This window comes from Papio anubis, chromosome 7 (assembly GCF_008728515.1).
Source record: "Papio anubis isolate 15944 chromosome 7, Panubis1.0, whole genome shotgun sequence".
NCBI classification, from domain to species: Eukaryota; Metazoa; Chordata; class Mammalia; order Primates; family Cercopithecidae; genus Papio; species Papio anubis.
In genome coordinates this window covers 143,732,757-143,751,589 of record NC_044982.1, presented here as the reverse complement: position 1 = coordinate 143,751,589, position 18,833 = coordinate 143,732,757, and the positions used below count along the sequence as shown (strand labels likewise).

General features: G+C 47.3%; 1 protein-coding gene and 1 pseudogene across 1 annotated transcript in view; both read right to left on the bottom strand.

The window, feature by feature from the left end:
* The window catches only part of TGM5 (transglutaminase 5), a 39,829-nt gene extending 23,929 nt beyond the window's left edge, over positions 1-15,900 (bottom strand). The window contains exons 1-6 of the mRNA XM_031668989.1: positions 15,891-15,900; positions 8,850-9,029; positions 8,498-8,743; positions 5,691-5,809; positions 2,631-2,759; positions 1,885-2,062 (exon numbers count right to left, since the gene is read on the bottom strand). Coding sequence (XP_031524849.1) covers positions 1,885-2,062; positions 2,631-2,759; positions 5,691-5,809; positions 8,498-8,743; positions 8,850-9,029; positions 15,891-15,900 — 862 coding nt within the window. The remainder of the gene's footprint in view (positions 1-1,884; positions 2,063-2,630; positions 2,760-5,690; positions 5,810-8,497; positions 8,744-8,849; positions 9,030-15,890) is intronic.
* LOC101013944 lies at positions 15,286-17,435 on the bottom strand (annotated as a pseudogene).
* Between the last annotated feature and the right edge of the window lie 1,398 nt (positions 17,436-18,833).

Here is an 18,833-nt window from a genome sequence, read left to right as displayed (position 1 = left end):
CCTTTGTTTTCCAGGCCACTAAAGGGCCATGATTCTCACAAACATGTTAATTGGTCTACTGTCATTGCATAATCTCCATTCACTGGCTCCACTTCTCTCATCAAGCAGTTCCAGACAACCACACCCGACCAAACCTGGCTCACTCCTTCTACACACACATACCTGGCCCATTAGATGTTAGGCTTTTCCACACACTGGAAGGTTCCCTCTCTATCTTATACAAGATCTAGTCTCTACTTGTCAGTCTTGTGCCTGCTTCCTGAAGGACTCAGACCTCTCACTTCACCAAAATCTTCATGACTTGGAGTTTCAAAGCTGTGGAATTCCTTGTTTCTTACACCTGGGCACTCAACTCATCCAACTCAACTCAATCAACTCAAGAGCTGGCTCTGCAGCTGCAGAGGAGTAAGCTTGGGACTTACTGATCATTCTCATCAACTGTGCAAAGTCACTCTCTCTCGGTGGCAAAGCCTCCTCGTGCCCTTGGACAGATGCCTGGGGCTCTCTGAGCTTCCTTCAGGGAAGTTGCATTCTTCCAACAGCCCAGAGATGAGCCCAGTACATACAAGCACACAAAATGCACTAAACCTTGTCACACACGAAATTCCACCCGGAAGGCCTGAGCCCCCAATAAACACCAAGTTATGGGCAGATCTGGCACTCCTGGATCCCCCTAAAGAGTCCTGTGAGTGAAAACCTTGCTTGGCCTCTCTCCCCAGCTTAACACAACAAATAACCTTCTGATTGCCACCCTAATCAGGATGCACAAGCCAAGAGGCCAAGAGCTGGCCTGGGTGTGGGGCAGGGCAAGGGTGAGGACCCGGAGCAAGCACTTGGCCCTGGGTGAGGCAGAAGGCCTCCTCCTTTCACCTCCAGTGTGTGACTCATTTCCAAGTATCACCCACCTCATGATTTCCTCCTTATCTCCTCCTCTTGTCACCCACAAACCAACTTCCATTTGCCGTCTTTTCCCCGTATGTATTTTTCAGTTTTTCCTCTACTAATGTAGTATCCATTCCTTATCTGAAAAGCTGACCTCACATTTTCTCCCTTCCCCTAACCCTCCGACCGGAGTAAGGCTATCAGGCCCTCAACAACTCCAAATTCAAGGTCATTGCTTGGGCTGCCCTCTTGCTCTGGCCCCATGGCCCACACCACAGCCCTGACTCATGTTTCCCTTCCATGTACACGTCTTCATTGAGCCCATTCTCTGTGCTCAGAAAGGACACTAATCAGTTTGTAGTTTCCCAATTACTTAGCCTCTCATCTCATTTCTGTCTTGAACCTAGACCGTTCCCAGCCAGGCTCTTAGGAATATGCTGGTAGGTTGCCTAAGCTCAGAAGAAGCAAGGGTGTCAGGCATCCTGGGACGTGTGACTGTCACTTCAGAACCATGGTCTGACATAAGCCCAGATATGTGCAGTCTGAGGTCCGTGATGAGACATTTTATTTTTTATTTTGTTTATTTATTTTTTGATAGGGAGTCTCACTTTTGTCACCCAGGCTGCAGTGCAGTGGCATGATCTTGGCTCATTGCAACCTCCGCCCCCTGGGTTCAAGCAATTCTCCTGCCTCAGCCTCCCGAGTAGCTGGGATTACAGGTGCCTGCCACCGTGCCCTGCTAATTTTTGTATTTTTAGTAGAGATGGGGTTTCACCATCTTGGCCAGGCTGGTCTTGAACTCCTGACCTTGGGATCCACCTGCCTCAGGCTCCCAAAGTGCTGGGATTACAGGTGTGAGCCACCGTGCCTGGCTGACACATTTCAGAGGGGGAAATGTCCCTTGGTGTGAACCGTGTGGGACTGGGATGGGAATGGTTCAGAAGGCTCATACATGACCTGCTATACCTCTGACCTTTTCATGGGGTCCTTTCTACCTCCTACCTGTGCACATGACAGCAGCAAAGACCCAGCACTGCCCATAGCGCACAGGCTGGCAGCCTGTGGCATACCACTGCTTCAGGATGGCCACGCTGCCCGTCCACTCCGCAGGGTTGGCACCATCTGTGTAATTCTCACTCCAGTTTCCATTGAGCACCCCATTGTCATCATTGCTGTTGATCTGAAGAAAAGCCATATAGAGAAGTGTTAGAAGCATCCATTTCCTCAACACGTCACGTGTAGTCTGCCTTGGAAGAGCCATGGGCCTGAGAAACAGAGGAGACACTTTAACAGCATTTTGCTGCGGACTTACAGACTTGCTGGGGAGGACTAAGGATGGGTGTTGACTCTTCTGACTTTTGCTCCACTGTGAATTAGTTTATTATTATGTTCCTATCCACCCCTTACCCGTGTCCTCCCATCCCCTGCAAAGCTGGAGCCTACCTGTGAGACCTTTAAAAAACACTTCAGAAAAGAGGAAATTTAGAAACAAGAAGACCGTTTCGCAAACCAGAACTACACTCACCCTTTCTCAAAACAGGTAATTTGGAATTCATAGAGGTGAGGACCTACACCCAGCTATTTCAGAGCTCGGTTGAGAAAAGTTGTCACCCACATTCTGGCGTCAGTCTCATCCAAGATGGCTTTGCCAGAGGGTCCCTCTTTCACCCACTGCAGGGGACAACTGTGGGTGGGCAGGGCTCCCGCTGCACAGCTTCACCCCTCCCCGGGCACACCAGGGACCTCACCATGGCACACACCACTCTGCTGACGTAGACGGGGCTTCCCCGCAGGGCACAGTCTGTGGCTGGGTCAGTCTGGAAGTGCAGGCTCTTGTCCAGCAGCTTCAGGCAGATGTCTATGATTTTCTCTTCAAACTTCAGGGGGAGAAGCCGAGAGGGAAGGCACCCATGCTTGTCACATGGGAATATGTAAAAAGTAATGACTTCCCCCCTCAACCCCAGTGGAATATAAACTCCTTGGAAGGTAACTGTGTCAAACAGAACAGCCATGAATCTCCTCCCATTCAGGTGTGGGGTTTCAAAGCTCTAGGGTCACAATTCAGCTGGCGTGTATGCCCTGCACACCAAATCCCTCCTCTTCACTCCAGATGACTGTTGCTACTCCTGGGTTTTTCTGGGGTTTTCCCCAGTAAGTCTGACCGATTGAAAAGGCTCCGCCACTCCTCTCAATCCCCACACTCCTAGAGCCCCAGGGGGTGTTCTTACCAAAACCAAATCCCCCTGCTTCCACACTCACCTGCTGACCCAGCTTAGCACTGGCAGCTGCTGCTGAAGTGAGGGTGCCAACCTGCCATGGCACCCGTGATTCACTGGGGCTCTAGGCTGACTAATTACATGTGAGTTAGGGAATTTCCCACCCAAGGTAGGCTGGCTCCTCCTGGTCCTTCAGACTTGGTGTGAATGCCACTCTGTTTGAGGCCTTCCCTGAGCCTGAGCCTGCTTTAGCTCCACAGCCCTGGGTATGTCCCCTCCCCTCATGAGACTCGGCTATGTGATATAGTCAAGTCTGTCTTTTCCTGCCTGAGTCTCGGCACTGTTCCAGTCCAGTTCCCTTCACAGCTCTGGACCTTAGGCCTGGCACGGTGCGCAGCACATTACAGGAACTCTGTACCTCCTTGTAGAACGCGTGTAAAAGAGTGCATTCACTCCCGTGCAACACTGGGCAACACGCAGAATTAGGAGGCTTCTCTGATCAATCTTCCCCAGAGGATAGTCTGATCAGCTCGCTTTTCTGTTTTACAATTTTCAAAGGCCCCCTACAGCTTAGAGAATCAAAGCTCTGACCTCCTTCAGTAGGCACATAAGTTCCTCCCAGACCTGGCCCCAACCTATCTCTCCAGCCTCAGGTCTCAATAATCGCCGTCCCCACCCCCTCCATCCCCACCATTATTTCTTCAGCAACACCAAATTCCTGCACTGGGCCGAACCGTTTCCCACCCTCATGTCTTTGCTCATGCCTTCCCTCTGTCTGGGATGTTTTTCCCACCATCCTTCACTTGGCTACCTCAGTTCAAACATCTCCTCTCCCAGGAAGAGTCCATGATACTCCCATGCCCAACCAAGAGCTCTTCCCTTGGCTCTCAGAACACTGTGCCCCTATCTCTCAGTCTTTATATATTCCACTGTGTGATAAGCGACCTGTTTATGTGTCTGAGTCCCCGTTACACTGTAAGATCAGGGACAATGTTGTATTCATTTTCATATATCTAGCACTTAGCACCCTGCCTGACACTGAGCAGGCAACCAATATACACTTAATGAAGAAGAAAGACAGAAATAGGCCGGGTGCGATGGCACACACCTGTAATCCCAACACTTTGGGAGGCCGAGACGGGAGGATCACTTGAGCCCGGGAGTTTGAGACCAGCCTGGGCAATATAGTGAGACCTCGTCTCTGCAAAAACTAAAAATATTAGCCAGGCGTAGTGGGGCATGCCTTTAGTCCCAGCTACTCAGGAGGCTGAGGTAGGAGAATCACTTGAGTCCAGGAGGTCAAGGCTGCAACGACCTATGATGTCGCCACTGACCTCCAGCCTGGGTGACAGAGCAAGATGATGTCTCAAAAACAAAAACAAGACAACAACAAAAAAAGAAAGACAGCAACAGAGGGACCCAGGGCTGAGAGAGCAGCAACCCCTCACTTCTGTTTCTCACAGATGGCAGCCAACTCCTGTCCAGGTCTCTCCATGATGCCCAATCTGCCCATGTTGAGTGAGGACCGGGGGTGTGAGTTGGGGCCAGTTGGGACCGCTATCTCTCGTCTTGGCTATAGCCAACCCTGGGCCCAGGCTGGGGCTGGAAGGACACATGTGTTGGAGTTCTATTTGGGCAGGTCCAGGGGAGAAATTCATATCAAGCTGAGACAAGGCTCCATGAGGATCCCCAGGGTTTCCCAGCTGACAGCCTTCCGAGTGGCCGAGAGCTGATCCCTCCCTCCCACAGTGCTCTTGGCGTGGGGCTCAGCCTCGAGAGCCCTCTTCCTTGCCTGGCGCTGGACTTCCTGAAGCCCCTGCTGCAGGCTGAATTTGAAAAGAGAGGCAGGCTTTTAGAAAGGCTGAAGGTGCAGAGCATTGCAATTAATATGATGTTATTTTTACATATAAAGTAGCATTTTAGAATGTGTGTAGAAAACAAAATGTAGAGGAACATACACCAAGCTGGTGACAGTGCTTGGGATGACCTTCATGTATCCATTTTTGTAATGTCTCTTTGCAAAGCTTTTTAAACAGTCATGTATTAGCTTTCATAATTAAAAAGATATCTCATCAAAAAGACACATAAATAGAGAGACAATAGCCACGGGGAGGGAGATGCATTGCTGCTCATCAGTCCTGCTTCTGGCTGAAACATTCAAGGGCAAGTTGTCCTTGGTGTGACAGAATTGATGCTAGGGTCAGTCACCAGGGGTTGTGAGGATGAAGTGAGAGAGTGGAAAATGGGACCCCAAAGGAAAAACAGTTTAATGAACCCAAATGCCATCATCACTGACGTGGTGCTTATCATGCCCTCCGTCCTCACTCTCATGCTCAGTAGAATTCCTGGGTAAGGGGCCTTTAACTGCCCTTTCCCTTAGCTCCTGTTCTCCAAATCAGACATGATCAGCAAAGGACAGACCCTCCCACTCCCTGTGGCTGCTCCTTGGGCAACCTGGGCTCACAACACACATCTTCCTCGTGCCATTTAGTGAGCGTTGGTCAGCAGTTCTAGGTGAACCTCACGTGCGCCTTGCTCCCTCTCCCCACAAGCTCAGGGCCGGGATGGGCCATAAGCAGGGCTGAGACTCACCTGTCCGTAGTTCCAGGGACACGGGCGGATCCAGTTCTTGCTGCCTTGGTAGATGAAGCCATAATCATTCATGACATACTCCTGCCTCTGGGGCTCACTGTCCAAGTAGACAGCATCCTCTAGGAACCAGAGTGGGAGGGCACGAAGCAGAAAAGTCACCTTTCCCTTCCTGCCCTATTCTCATCCCCATAGTCCCAGAGGAAACGGCTCTGGAGCAAGCGCCCCTGGCGACACCAAGAGGGGCACGAGGCGGTGGGTCTTAGGGAGTCCACGCTCCCAACACCACGAACAGGCTCAATATGAACACGAGGTGGAATAACAAAAATTCACCTTTGGTGGAATTTCTTGGTTTACAAAGCACATTTACATCCTATCCCCATTTTAAGGTTGAGGAAACAGGCTCAGAGTGATTAAGTAAATTGCCCAAATCACACATCAGTACAGAGCTGGAAATTGAACACAGCCCGCTGGTTCCATATTCTGTACTCTTTCTGCTACACTAATCTTGGTTGGAAGAGAGCAAACCAGACCTTAAGGGTTGGCCTTGACCTCATTATTCTTTTTGTAGGTATTTAATCTGGGCAAAGCATTTCATATGTGCACAAAGATTTAGACACTAAGCTGTTTGTCTGAGTGCTGTTTGTGCTACTGCAAAGCTGGAAACCACCCACCGCCCTATTCTTGGGGAGTAGTTAGTTAGCTTTGGTACAGCTCCACCGCGGAATTCCATACCGTAGAGACGTAAGGCAGCAAAATCGTGTACATGGACGTGGAAATCTGTATGTGATACATGAAGTCTCTACAGACTATGAACCATGTTTACAGCACGAATGTATATATATACACATACATACACATGCTGCCCATATGAACATGTGTTTGAAGCCGATTCAAAACTATCTTAATATTAGGTTGGTGCAAAAGTAATTGCGATTTTTGCCATTGAAAGTAATGGGGCCTATCTGAGGGTGGAGGGTGGGAGGAAGGTAAGGATTGAAAAACTACCTGTTAGGTAATATGCTGATTACCTGGGTAACAAAATAATGCGCACATCAAACCAAACCTCTGTGATGTGCAGTTTACCTACATAACAAACCTGTACATGTACCCCGAACCTAAAATAAAAGTTTAAAATTATCTTTTTAAAGTTAAGAACAAACAAAAGGCCATGGGCGCAGACGTCCTCCTCACAGGGTTCTGGAACTGTCTGGAAGTTCTGCCTGACCCTGAGGGAAAGGTGCCCTCCTCAGAGGCAGCCTCAGACACAGCCTGATAGGAGGCTGGTGCAGGAGGCCTCATTGCTGAGATGTATTTTATTGAGGGTTTGGGCCAGTGTGGCGAGAAGCTGCAGGTTTATGCTTGAGACCACACAGCCCCCTCCTCTCAGCCAGGGCCAGCAGTGGCTTGAGCTATAGGGTGAGGCTTCCCAGCCAATACCCTCCCGTCCTGCAGCACCAGAGGGCACTTCAGCCCCCGCCAACCCTAGGCCCAGTGTTGGGTCTCCCCAGGGCCTGGCACAAGCTCAAGAGAGAAGGCCCCACCATTAACGCTTTTCTCCCCACTGCTCAGAAGGCCCTCAGAGAGAGAGAGAGAGAGAGAGAGAGAGAGAGAGACAGAGACAGAGACAGAGACAGAGACAGGGAAAACAGTCGACTGGCCCTCCTGGATCCCATGGCAGGGTCTCTCCACCTGGCTGATGGGTGAGCATTCTGAGCCATTCAGGGACAGGGAAATGGGAAGTGGTTAGAGGCGTTAGAACCCAGCCAGGCTCTGGGTCCTGATGTGACCCAGGAGGCCTCCTTGGGATAAGGCTGGGGGAGAAGGTAGAAAGAGAGGGAAGATGGGAAGGGGATCGTCCCCGAAGTCAGAAGCCAGACTTGGGAGTCTGGCCTCTGCTCAAAGGCACAGCAGATCCATTCTCTACCCCTGATCCCTTCTGCCCACATCGTGTCCTTGTGTCTGCCTAGGTATCTAGCCCTGTCCCCAACAAGATTTAGAGGTCAGGGCTTGAGAGACAGGTAGTTTGAGAGATTCACTGTGACTTTGTTTATAGAAGAAGAAGAAGAAGAAGAAAAAAAAAAACTGGAAACAGCCAAAATGCACATAGAGGACTAGTTAAAAATATCTAGTGCATCCAAACAGTGGAATAATTGTAGCTGTTAAGAAGAATGCTCCGATAGGAAAATGTGCCCAAAGTTGAATTGTTAAATTAAAAAAAAAGAAGCTGGAGAATGGTATGTATTACGTAATCTCACTTACACTGTGTGTTGTAGAATCACACACACACAGAGGCGTACGTATTCGATTAAGCACAGAACACTTTGGTAAAACTACAAAAGAGAATGTTAAAGGTGAATGGAATCTGGAAGAATAGAACTGCTGTTGAATGGAACTTAGAGACTGGGAGGCTTTACTTTTTACTTTATACTTTTCTTTCTTTTCTTTAAACCCTTTCCTTCATTCCATAAATACTTAATGCAGTGCATTCATTACTTTTATAATGAGGAAAAAAACTCTAGTTAACTTAAAAATATATGATGAAGGTAGATGTTATTCATGATCAAACTTAATTGTAACAGTTTTTCTGTTTAAGCAAAAATGATTTGGTTTATAACTTGAAAATTCTAAATAAGTAAATGAATAGCAAGGTTCCGCCCTAATTGGTGGTGGTTGGGGCGGATGCTGAGTGCAGGGAATTTGGGAGGCTCTGGGTGGCCCGGGAGCCGGGTCTAGAAATCCCTGAGTCTGTCTCTCTGGCAGCACTGACAGAAGAGAAAGGAGGGCCCCGCATGGGCACCCTGCCTTACCCGGGCACCAGGGATTGAAGAGCAGGATGAACTCCCCGAGCTGGTAGGCCGTCACAGACCCCTGGAAGGAGTCGATGTGGATTTTCAAGAGGTACCGACCCACGGCCGCCGTGGGAGGAGCGCACAAGCTCACTTCTGTGGAGGTGGCCCCATTGGTCTCCAGCCAGGCGATCCAGGGACTGGGGCTGTGATGGCGTGCCAGGCTGAACACAGCCCGAGTCCCCAAGGCCAGGTCTGGCAGTGGTCCTAGGAGGGAAGTAGAGCTGAGGCCCTCTATGGCGACCTCCAAACCCCCGAAAATCCCCTCCCAGACACACACAGTTAGCCCCTGCGAGCCAGCTGGGGTTCTTACCAGTCTCAACCACGAAGATGATGTTGTCCAGGCCTGGCTGGAAGCCCCGGTTCCTGAAGTACAGGGTGAGGTTGAAGGCCTGGCCCCGGCGAACAAGGAGGTGGTCAACAGTGATCTCTTCCGTGTGATGCCGCACATTATTTCTGGAGCTCTGGAGGTCTGTGAGGGCCACTTCTAGCCCTGCAATGGGGCAGCCAGGGTTAGACAAAAGAGTGGGGTTGTGGAGCCAATCCTACCTACCACTTACTAGTTCTGCAAACTTGAGAAAGTAACTTAGCCTGAGTCTCAGTTTCCACATCAGTAAAATAGAGTCCGTAAGATCAGCCTGCCAGGGTGAGGATGAGGATTTAATGAGGTTCCAGGCACGCACATTTCTCTTTCTTCCTTCCTCTCCTCTCTCTCTGACCCTCTATCTTCTTCTCCCTTACACACTCCGGAGGGGCGTGGTTTTCTGCCTCTGTCCAAGTCCTTCTGTAGACCTGGCCAAGTCTGATTGCTCCCTTCAGCCTCACATGGCTTCAGATTCACCCCAGCATCCACTTTCTTGGACTCAAGTTAACAGTCTCACTTGCCCCTGTACTAGCCTCCAGGTCTGGGGAGCTACTCCTTGGTTTAACTGCCCTGGGGTTAACTTTCCTTGGACTAGCTGCTCTTCTTTTTTTTTTTTTTTTTCTTTTTTGAGACGGAGTCTCACACCATCGCCCAGGCTGGAGTGCAGTGGTGCGATCTCAGCTCACTGCAAGCTCCGCCTCCCGGGTTCACGCCATTCTCCTCCTGCCTCAGCCTCCCGAGTAGCTGGGACTACAGGCGCCCGCCACCTCGCCTGGCTAGTTTTTTGTATTTTTTTAGTAGAGACAGGGTTTCACCGTGTTAGCCAGGATGGTCTCAATCTCCTGACCTCGTGAACAGCCCATCTCAGCCTCCCAAAGTGCTGAGATTACAGGCTTGAGCCACCATCGATCTGCTGGCTCTCTGACCACCACAGGCTGTGTGCTCAGTGCCCTGGGAGCTTGGATGCTGATGACAGTCAAAGAAAGTTCCATTCCTAACCTTCTGGAGACTCTGCTAAAACACAGACTGACCTCACTAGTCTCTGCCAGAAGGGTCTGTGTTTGATTTTTCCATGTTTAACCATGGTTCTGCCACGGTCCCAGTCACCTGGTGGGCTCACAGCCTTTAAATCACCATTGGCTCACCCATCTCCTTCTCAGCCTATGCCCATTCACATGTCACTAACTCTCTTCATGCCTGCCATTAAAATATCTCTGGTGTCTATCCATCCCTTTCCACATTCACATAATTCCAATGTCTTCTCATACCTAGTGACAGTAATAGCCTCCATGAGGTCTCCTGCGTCCTGTCTCTCTCCCCATCTCCCATCTCTTAATGCATTATCAGATCACCTTTCCTCAAGACAATTTAATCATGCCATTCTTTTGCTTTACAAGTTCTGAGATCTCCTACAGTCTGTCATATAAAAGGCTCATTCCTTAACTTGACACGACTTTTCATACTTGGCCTTAGCTTATTCTTGCATTCTCACTTCTCATCATTCCCAGCATTGGCCCTCTCCTCTAGCCAATCTATCACCAAGCAAATCCCTGTCTTTGTATTTGCTGTTATAGCCCCAACTCAGAATGGCCCCTTACTCTCTAACCAAATTCCAACTCTCCTCCGATACCCACCTGCTCTATGAAGCCTGCCTCAATTGGCCAACCCTTCTTTCCATCACCTACTGAGCTATACACTTAACTGAATCGCTCACTTGCTTAATTGATAAGTTAATTTACATGCCAGGCTCATGTGTTCATTTATATAAACATGTAAGGATTAGGATGAGGTGTTCAGATGTTTTTCTTTTCTTTTTTTTTTTGAGACAGAGTCTCACTCTGCCGCCCAAGGTGGAGTACTGTGGCATGATGTCGGCTGACTGCAAGCTCCGCCTCCCAGGTTCACGCCATTCTCCTGCCTCAGTCTCCCGAGTAGGTGGAACTACAGGTGCCCACCACCACACCTGGATAATTTTTTTGTATTTTTTAGTAGAGACAGGGTTTCACCATGTTAGCCAGGATGGTTTCGATCTCCTCACCTTGTGATCCACCTGCCTCGCCCTCCCAAAGTGCTGGGATTATAGGCATGAGCCACCACACCTGGCCCCAGATGTTTTTCTTAGCTACTTTTTTATGTGTCTGTCTTTTGCCTCTAGATATAAGCCAATAAGTACAGAGACTTAGCTGCTTTGTCTTGGTTGTATTTAGACTTTTTAAAAGTGAACCAATGCATTCAACAGAATCCAACATTCTTTCATGATAAAAATACTCAACAAACTAAGAATAGAAGGGGACTCCCAGCTAGGCGCAGTGGCTCACGCCTGTAATTCCAGCACTTTGGGAGGCCGAGGCGGGTGGATCACAAGGTCAGGAGTTCAAGACCAGCCTGGCTAAGATGGTGAAACCCCATCTCTACTAAAAATACAACAATTAGCTGGGAGTGGTGGTGGGTCCCTGTAATCCCAGCTACTCGGGAGGCTGAAGCAGAGAATTGCTTGAACCCGGGAGGTGGAGATTACAGTGAGCCAAGATCGCACCACTGCACTCCAAAGCCCACAGCCAATACCATACTTAATAGTAAAAGACTGGATGCTTTCTTGCTAAGATAAGGAACAAGACAAGAATGTCTGCTGTTGTCACATCTATTTAACATTCTACTAGAGGTTCTAGCTAGGGCTATTAGGCAAAAAGGAAAAAAAAAAGAAAGAAAGAAAGAAAGAAAAGGAAAAGAAATCAAAGACAAACAGATTGGAAAGAAGTAAAATTGTTTCTATTTACATGTGACATAATCTTGTATATAGAAAATCCTAAGGAACCCACCAAAAAAAAAAATAGAATTAATAAATGAATTCAGCAAGGTTGTAGGACACAATATCAATATACAAAAACCGATTGTATTTTTATACATTTGCAAAGAGTAACCTGAAAATAAAATTAAGAAAACAATTCCATTTATAACAGCATCAAAAAGAATGACTTAGTAAATGTAACAAAAGAAGGGCAAAACCTATACCACAAAACATCATCGAAAGAAATTAAAGAAGACCTAAATAAATAAAAAGACATTCCATCTTCATGGATTGGAAGGCAATATCATTAAAATAACAAGTTTTTCTACAGATTCAACACAACCCCTAACAAAATCCCAACAGCCATTTTGTAGAAATTGACAAGTGGATCCTAAAATTCATATGGAAATACAAGGGATCCATACTATCCAGACAATGCTGAAAAGTGAAAACAAAATTAGAGGAGTGGTACTTCTTGATCAAGGCAATGTGGTAGTGGCATAAGGATAGACATATAGATCAGTGGAATAGAACTGAGAGTCTAGCAAGACACTCACATTTACAGGCAATTGATCTTTGACAAGGGTGCCAAGACAATTCAATGGGGGAAAGAATGCTCTTTTCAAAAAGTGGTGCTGGGACAAGTGGATATCCACATGCAAAAGAATGAAGTTGGATGCATAACTCACACCATTTATTAAAAATTAACTCACAATGGATCAAAGACCTAAACATAAAAGCTAGAGCTATGAAACTCCTAGAAGAAAACATAGATGTAAGTCTTCGTGATCTTAGACTAGGCAACAGTTTCTCAGATATGACAGCAGAAGTACAAGCAGTGAGAGAAAAACCAAATGAAGTGGACCTCATCAAAATAACAATTGTTTGTCTTCGAGAACATTGTCAAGAAAGTGAAAAGAACACCCACAGAATGTTAGGAAATATTTGTAAATCATATATCTGGTAAGGGACTTATATCCAGAATACTTTTTAAAAAATCATATAACTCTACAATAAAAAAGACAACTCAAATTTAAAATGGGCAACGGACCTAAACACACATTTCTCCAAAGGAGATACGCAAAAGGCTAATAAGTACGTGAAAAGATGCTCAACATCATTAGTCCTAGGGAAATACAAATGAGATACCATCTTGCCTCCACTAGGATGACTATAATAACAAGTGTTAGTGGAGATGCAGAGAAAGTGGAATCCTCATACATTGCTGATAGGGTTGTAAAATGGTGCAGCACTTCGGAAAACAGTCTGGAAGTTCCTCAAGACATTCAACAAAGAGTTACCATATGACCTAACAATTCCATCCCCAGGTATATACCCAAGACAAATGAAAACACGTTCACATGATACCTGAATAATGATAGCAGTATTATTCATAATAGCCAAAAAGTAGAAACAACTCAATTGTCCATCAACTGAAGAACAGATAAAAAAAATGATATGTCATACAAAGGAATGTTATCTGGCTGTAAAAAAAGAATGCTTAACATACCAAATATGGATGAACCTTGAAAATACTGTGCTAAGTGAAAGAAATCAGTCAGACATAAAAAGACACATATTATATGATTATATTTATATGAAATGTCCAGAATAGGCAAATTCATAGAGACAGAAAGTAGATTCGGGTTTGCTAGGGGCTAAAGAAAGGTGGAATGGGATGTGACTGCCAATGTGTATGGGATTTCTTTTTGAGGTAACAGAATGTTCTGGAACTAGATAGTGGCGATGCTTGCAAAACTTTGTGAGTATATGAAAAACCACTGAATTGTGGACTTTATAAAGGTGAACTTGATGGTATATGAATTATATCTCAATAAAGTTGTTATAAACAAATATGAACCAAATTGTACCAAAATACCCTAAGTATTAAACTTTGTCTTAAGTCTCTTTGAGTGTTTTTGATTACTTTAACACACATCTTTTTCATAAACTAGTTTTTCATTATAAAGAAATTAAGCATAATGATCAGCATATTGTAGGTACTCAGATTTGCTAGGTTGAATAGAATTCTCTATCTTTTGCAAAATCACCCTGTACTTATTTCAGATTTCAGATTTAATCAACATCTTATTGAGGGCCTATCTACTATGTGCCAGGCACTGTGCCAGGTATGCTAGGACAGTTATCTCATTTAATCTTCATCGCATCCTTGGAGGGACAAAATGTCATGTCATCCACACTTGGAGATGAGAAAACTAAGGTTCAGGTGGGTTAAATATCTTGCCTACGGTTAAACCAGATTCCTGAGCCCAGTCCAGTGCTCTTCCCATCACCCAACAGCTGTTGCCCACTGTTGACTTTCACTCATGATCAAAAAAATGTCCACACCCACTGCCAGCTAAGAAAGCACTTGGCTTTTACCTAATAGTGGAAAAAGAAGCTCACCCCTTTTGGAGACCAATTGATTAGACAGCACTAACTGGCTGCAGTTCAGGTTGGGCACATGACTCAGGCTACTCAGCAGGCATGGCAGCATCTGCCTGGCAGCAAGTGCTGGGGCAGAATTCCATCCTCTAGAGACATCCTGGGCCATGTTAATCTCTGCCTAAGACAGGGATGACTCTTCAGCCCAGGTGCCATCTATTCAAATAGGAGGTTCATTGGCTACTGGGCATATGTGTTTTCCTTGAGGTGAGAAGAGAATTGGGTGAAATGATCAGGAAATAAACAGAGATTGTAGAAAAACTTTTTAAAGTAAGTGATCTTCGTAGTTATCCTAGAAAGACACTCCCACATGAGCACACAGAGGCATGGATAAGGATGTTCCTTGCAATATTGCTCGTGTAACTGGAAAATTGAAAGCAACCTAAATGCCCATCAATAGGGGACTGGATTAGAAATTACTTGCACTGATACTATGGGAAAAGTTGAGGTAGATCTATAGGTACTGACTGGTATGGACAGAGCTCCCAGACATACTGTGTAGTGAAATAAATCAAGTTGCAGAAATATACATACAACATGATGATACCATGGATATACCAAAAAAGACCACACATGCTAATCCTATGTATTACATTGAGTAAATATATGTCTGAATGTAAATGTGCAGACAAAAGACAGGTAACAGTGTTCACTCTGGAGATGAGGTTGCCATTGGGGATGGCAGGCAGAGGACTATAGTCTATAGTCTATAGATAGACTATATCTATAATTATTGATTTATTTTACTCCAACTATGTATTCCCATCTTTGTTGTGCAGTTAAAAGTTATGAAAATTTTAAAACAAAAATTTAAACACTAGAAGTAATAAATATGGGGCCAGGTGCAGTGGCTCACGCCTGTAATCCCAGCACTTTGGGAGGCCGAGGCAGGAGGACCACAAGGTCAGGAGTTTGAGACCAGCCTGACAAACATGATGAAACCCCGTCTCTACTAAAAATGCAAAAATTAGCTGGGCGGGGTGACGCGCGCCTGTAATCCCAGCTACTCAGGAGGCTGAGGCAGGAGAATCGCTTGAACCTGGGAGGCGGAGGTTGCAGTGAGCTGAGATCACGCTACTGCACTCCAGCCTGGACGACAGAGTGAGACTCCATCTCAAAAAAAAAAAAAAAAAAAGTAATAAATAAAGGTAAGGCTGTTACAGTTGTAGAGGAAGTTGAAAGCTTATTCCTCTGAATGATTTCAACTGATGATTTAATCTTCATAGCAGCTCTTTCCAGAGAGACGGGGATGATATAGCGAGAAGGCTGGCGATGGGAAGATTAGCTAAGATAAGAAATAGACCCTCGGAAATGGAGGAGAAAGAGAAGATATGAAGATTCAGAGAACTTAAGAGCTGGAAGACAATTTCAAGATTGTCTGATCCAATCTCTCCTTTTTCAGGCAAGGGGGTTGGAAACTAGAGGCAAAGTGACCGTCCGATGTCAAAGGGTCAGCTAGTAGCTGAGAAGGACAGAAACCCTGACCCCCTCATCCCTGGTCCTGCCCTGTCCCACCTGGCTATGGAGGCAGGCATGTTAGCATGCAGCTGTGTGGCTGTGTTTACCTGTCAACCTCTATGCTGGTGGTTCTCAAGCCACCGATGAATACTGAGGTTTCTGCGGTTCTTGCTTTTCCTGACTCAGTTCTGTATTTACTTCTTTATTTCTCTGAATACACCCTCCACCCCTTGACTTCCTACAGTCTCTCTCTGTCCTCTTTATCCCTGAACTCCAGTGGCCACAGGGGCTTTCCCTACCTTGGGCCATGGTGGCTGCCTCCGGTTCCTGGGATGCTCCCCACAGAACAGCTGGGCGGTCTGGAGCTTCAGCAAACTGGTGCCAGAGTGTCTGCTTCCCCTTCCATTGGAAGACTCCAGGAGAACCGAAGGCGGGGCTGGACTGCTGCACTGCCACCTGATTACCAAGCAGATCACAACTGGTTTGCTCACTTGCCCTCGCGTTTTTCTTGGCGGTGTTGCTGGATTGAGAGGAGGTGTGGAAGCTGGTGAACTGTCACAGCCTTGTGCCATGTAGGCCTTTGATAGCTCTTGAGCAATAGGGCATTCCCAGGCAGGTGCTGTGCTGTGGTGGAGAAGTCAGGAGGGAGAAGCGAGCTGATGGGCCTGCCAGAGGGATGCAGGGGGCTGCTGGAAGTAGCATCAGGGTCCCAAGACTCTGCTCACACCGTAAAGCACCTCACTGAGCTGAGAACCCTGCTAGGTAACCAAGGCCTTTCTCTTATCCTGAAAAGTCACTTCCTGAACATTAAATGCAAACAGAACCACTCTGTCTGGATCTCCTTTAATATGATTTCACTGTACTTAGCTTCGGCAGTGGCATTGTCTTGTGTGAGACCTGGCAGGTCCAGGACAAATCACAAACAAAAGCAAATAATTACAAATAAAATAGAGGAAGAAAAATTGGGAAAATTTGTGGAGGAGGTTTGGAAATAGGTGAGAGGGCGGGAATGCAGGTGAGCAAGGGCCTTGATCCTAGGAAGAAAGGCACAAGCCCTTTCGTAGGGAGAAAAGCGCAGGTGGAAGGAGAGAGAGGACAGGAGAGGGAAGGGCTCTGCCTGTGGAGTGGGTGGGACCCCCGTGCCCACCCTGTCTTTCTGTGCCCTGGGCACTTCTCCCCACATCCCCTGCTTTGTGGGTCCTTCTCTCTTGGGAACCTCATTCACCAGCATTGTCCTCCCTTCTGTATTTTCAATTCTCTCTGTCTCCACTCAGCTTTTTTAAAAAAAATTATATAATTATTTTTATTTTTAATGTCCAGAATGTGTAATATAAGGGCCAGAGCTTCTTCCTGGACTTAATTTTATAAATTCTTGATTGGTTGGTGAGACCAATAGGGATACTTTTTCTTGTCTAATTTGGTGTCTGGGAAAGCTTCATTCAAGTCCTTAGTGGACTGATCAAATGGAATTAAGTTCCTCATCTTCTCCAGCTGTTTCTCATACTCTCCAACCCTGCCTTTGAGAGAGACACCCACTCAGCACAAGTTTTCCCATCTTCTTTTTCTTCAGCATCCACCTGGGCAGTATATTTATGCTCTGGTACAGGAAACTTCAGGGCATTAAGCTTCTTCTCAAAGTCATCCACCAAGCCTGCTTTGGCCACATTGGCCTTATAGTAAGCCCAGTCAATAGCTGGTGGATTCTCAGGTAAAGTAGCCAGCCTGGAGGTGAAGGTCTCATTCCAGGATTTCAGGGAATTTGCAGTGGCCTTTTGGTTTCGGGGTATCGTCTCTGCAAAAGCTACCCAGTCAATGGTTTTTAGAGCAAGTTTTCACCCAGCCATCCTGGTATCCTTCACCGACCCTGGCAGCCCATGGTCCACACTCCACTCACCTCTTATAGCTTATAGGGTATATGTGCCCAAATGCAGTTCACTATTTTAACACAGCACATCCACCTTCAACTCTCATCCCCAGTTCCCTGGCAGCCCCTGCCCTTTCTCTCAACTCCACTTCTTGGCCAAGCTCCTTGCCCACTGCTTTGCCTCCCACCACCCCTCACCCGCTGCGGGCTGCCTTCTGTCTCACGGCTGCCTCGACACCACACTCATCTCCCCGCTCTGAAGGCTGGGCACTGGGCGCCTTTCCTGCTCTTACATTGCAAGGCCTCCTGCAGCCCTGCCGGTACTGACCACTCCTCCTGGGCTGAGGAGACTTCTCTCCCTTGGTTGTCTGCCTGTCTCCCCATCCACACTGTCCTCTTCCTCTCAGTCCCCGTCACAGCTTTCCTTCCTCGAACTGGTGCCTCCCAGGGATCTGTCCCCATCTCCTCTCTTCTCACTCTACTGGCTCCCGCGTGACACTGGGGACCCCCAGAACTGTGTACTGCAGAGGCACCTTCTGCTGGACAGCTCTGCTGGGGGAACCTTGGACACTTCACAGGTGAGCAGCCCAAATGGAACTCCTCCCCTTGCTCCTTCCTCTCAAAATACCTGCCCTTCCTCTTGCAAGTCTAGTCTTGGTGAGTGAGGACACTGTCCATCCATCACTCCAGGGGACACCTGCATGCCACCTTGTACTTCCCTGCTTCCTGACCTCCCTTTAGCCCATCAGTCCAGCCCAATTCCTGATGCTGTCCTGAAACTATGCCCCTTGCTCTGCCTTCATGGAAGCCCCTGCTTACCTGGACAACTCCTAACCAGTTTCCCATTCACCCTTTCTCCAAATGAGTCACCAGTGATTTTTCTGAAGTGCCAATTCCATCAGGTTGCTCCCCTGCTTAAGATCCCACAGTGGGTAGAGTCCAGACTTCTCAGCACCACCCTCAAGGCCTGGAGGGTCTTCTCCTGCCCACCTGGAGGCCAAGCAGGCTGACCCCCTCTCTCCCGCACCTCCCTCTCTCTTGCATGTATCAGCTTCTCTCTTTCTGAAATGTCCTCCTCTCACTTGTCTATTTTCTCCAGTACCCAGGCTCAAGCATCCCCCCTTCAGGAAGTCTTCCTGACACCCTTCCTCTGCTGCACCTGCATTTCCTATTAGCCACCTCATGCCTCAACATTATAAATACTTATCTGTCTTTCCCCCAATCACCCTGGAGGGCATGGACTGTGTGTTATTAACAGTGTTCCCAGGCCGGGCGCAGTGGCTCAAGCCTGTAATCCCAGCACTCTGGGAGGCCGAGACGGGCAGATCACGAGGTCAGGAGATCAAGACCATCCTGGCTAACATGGTGAAACCCCGTC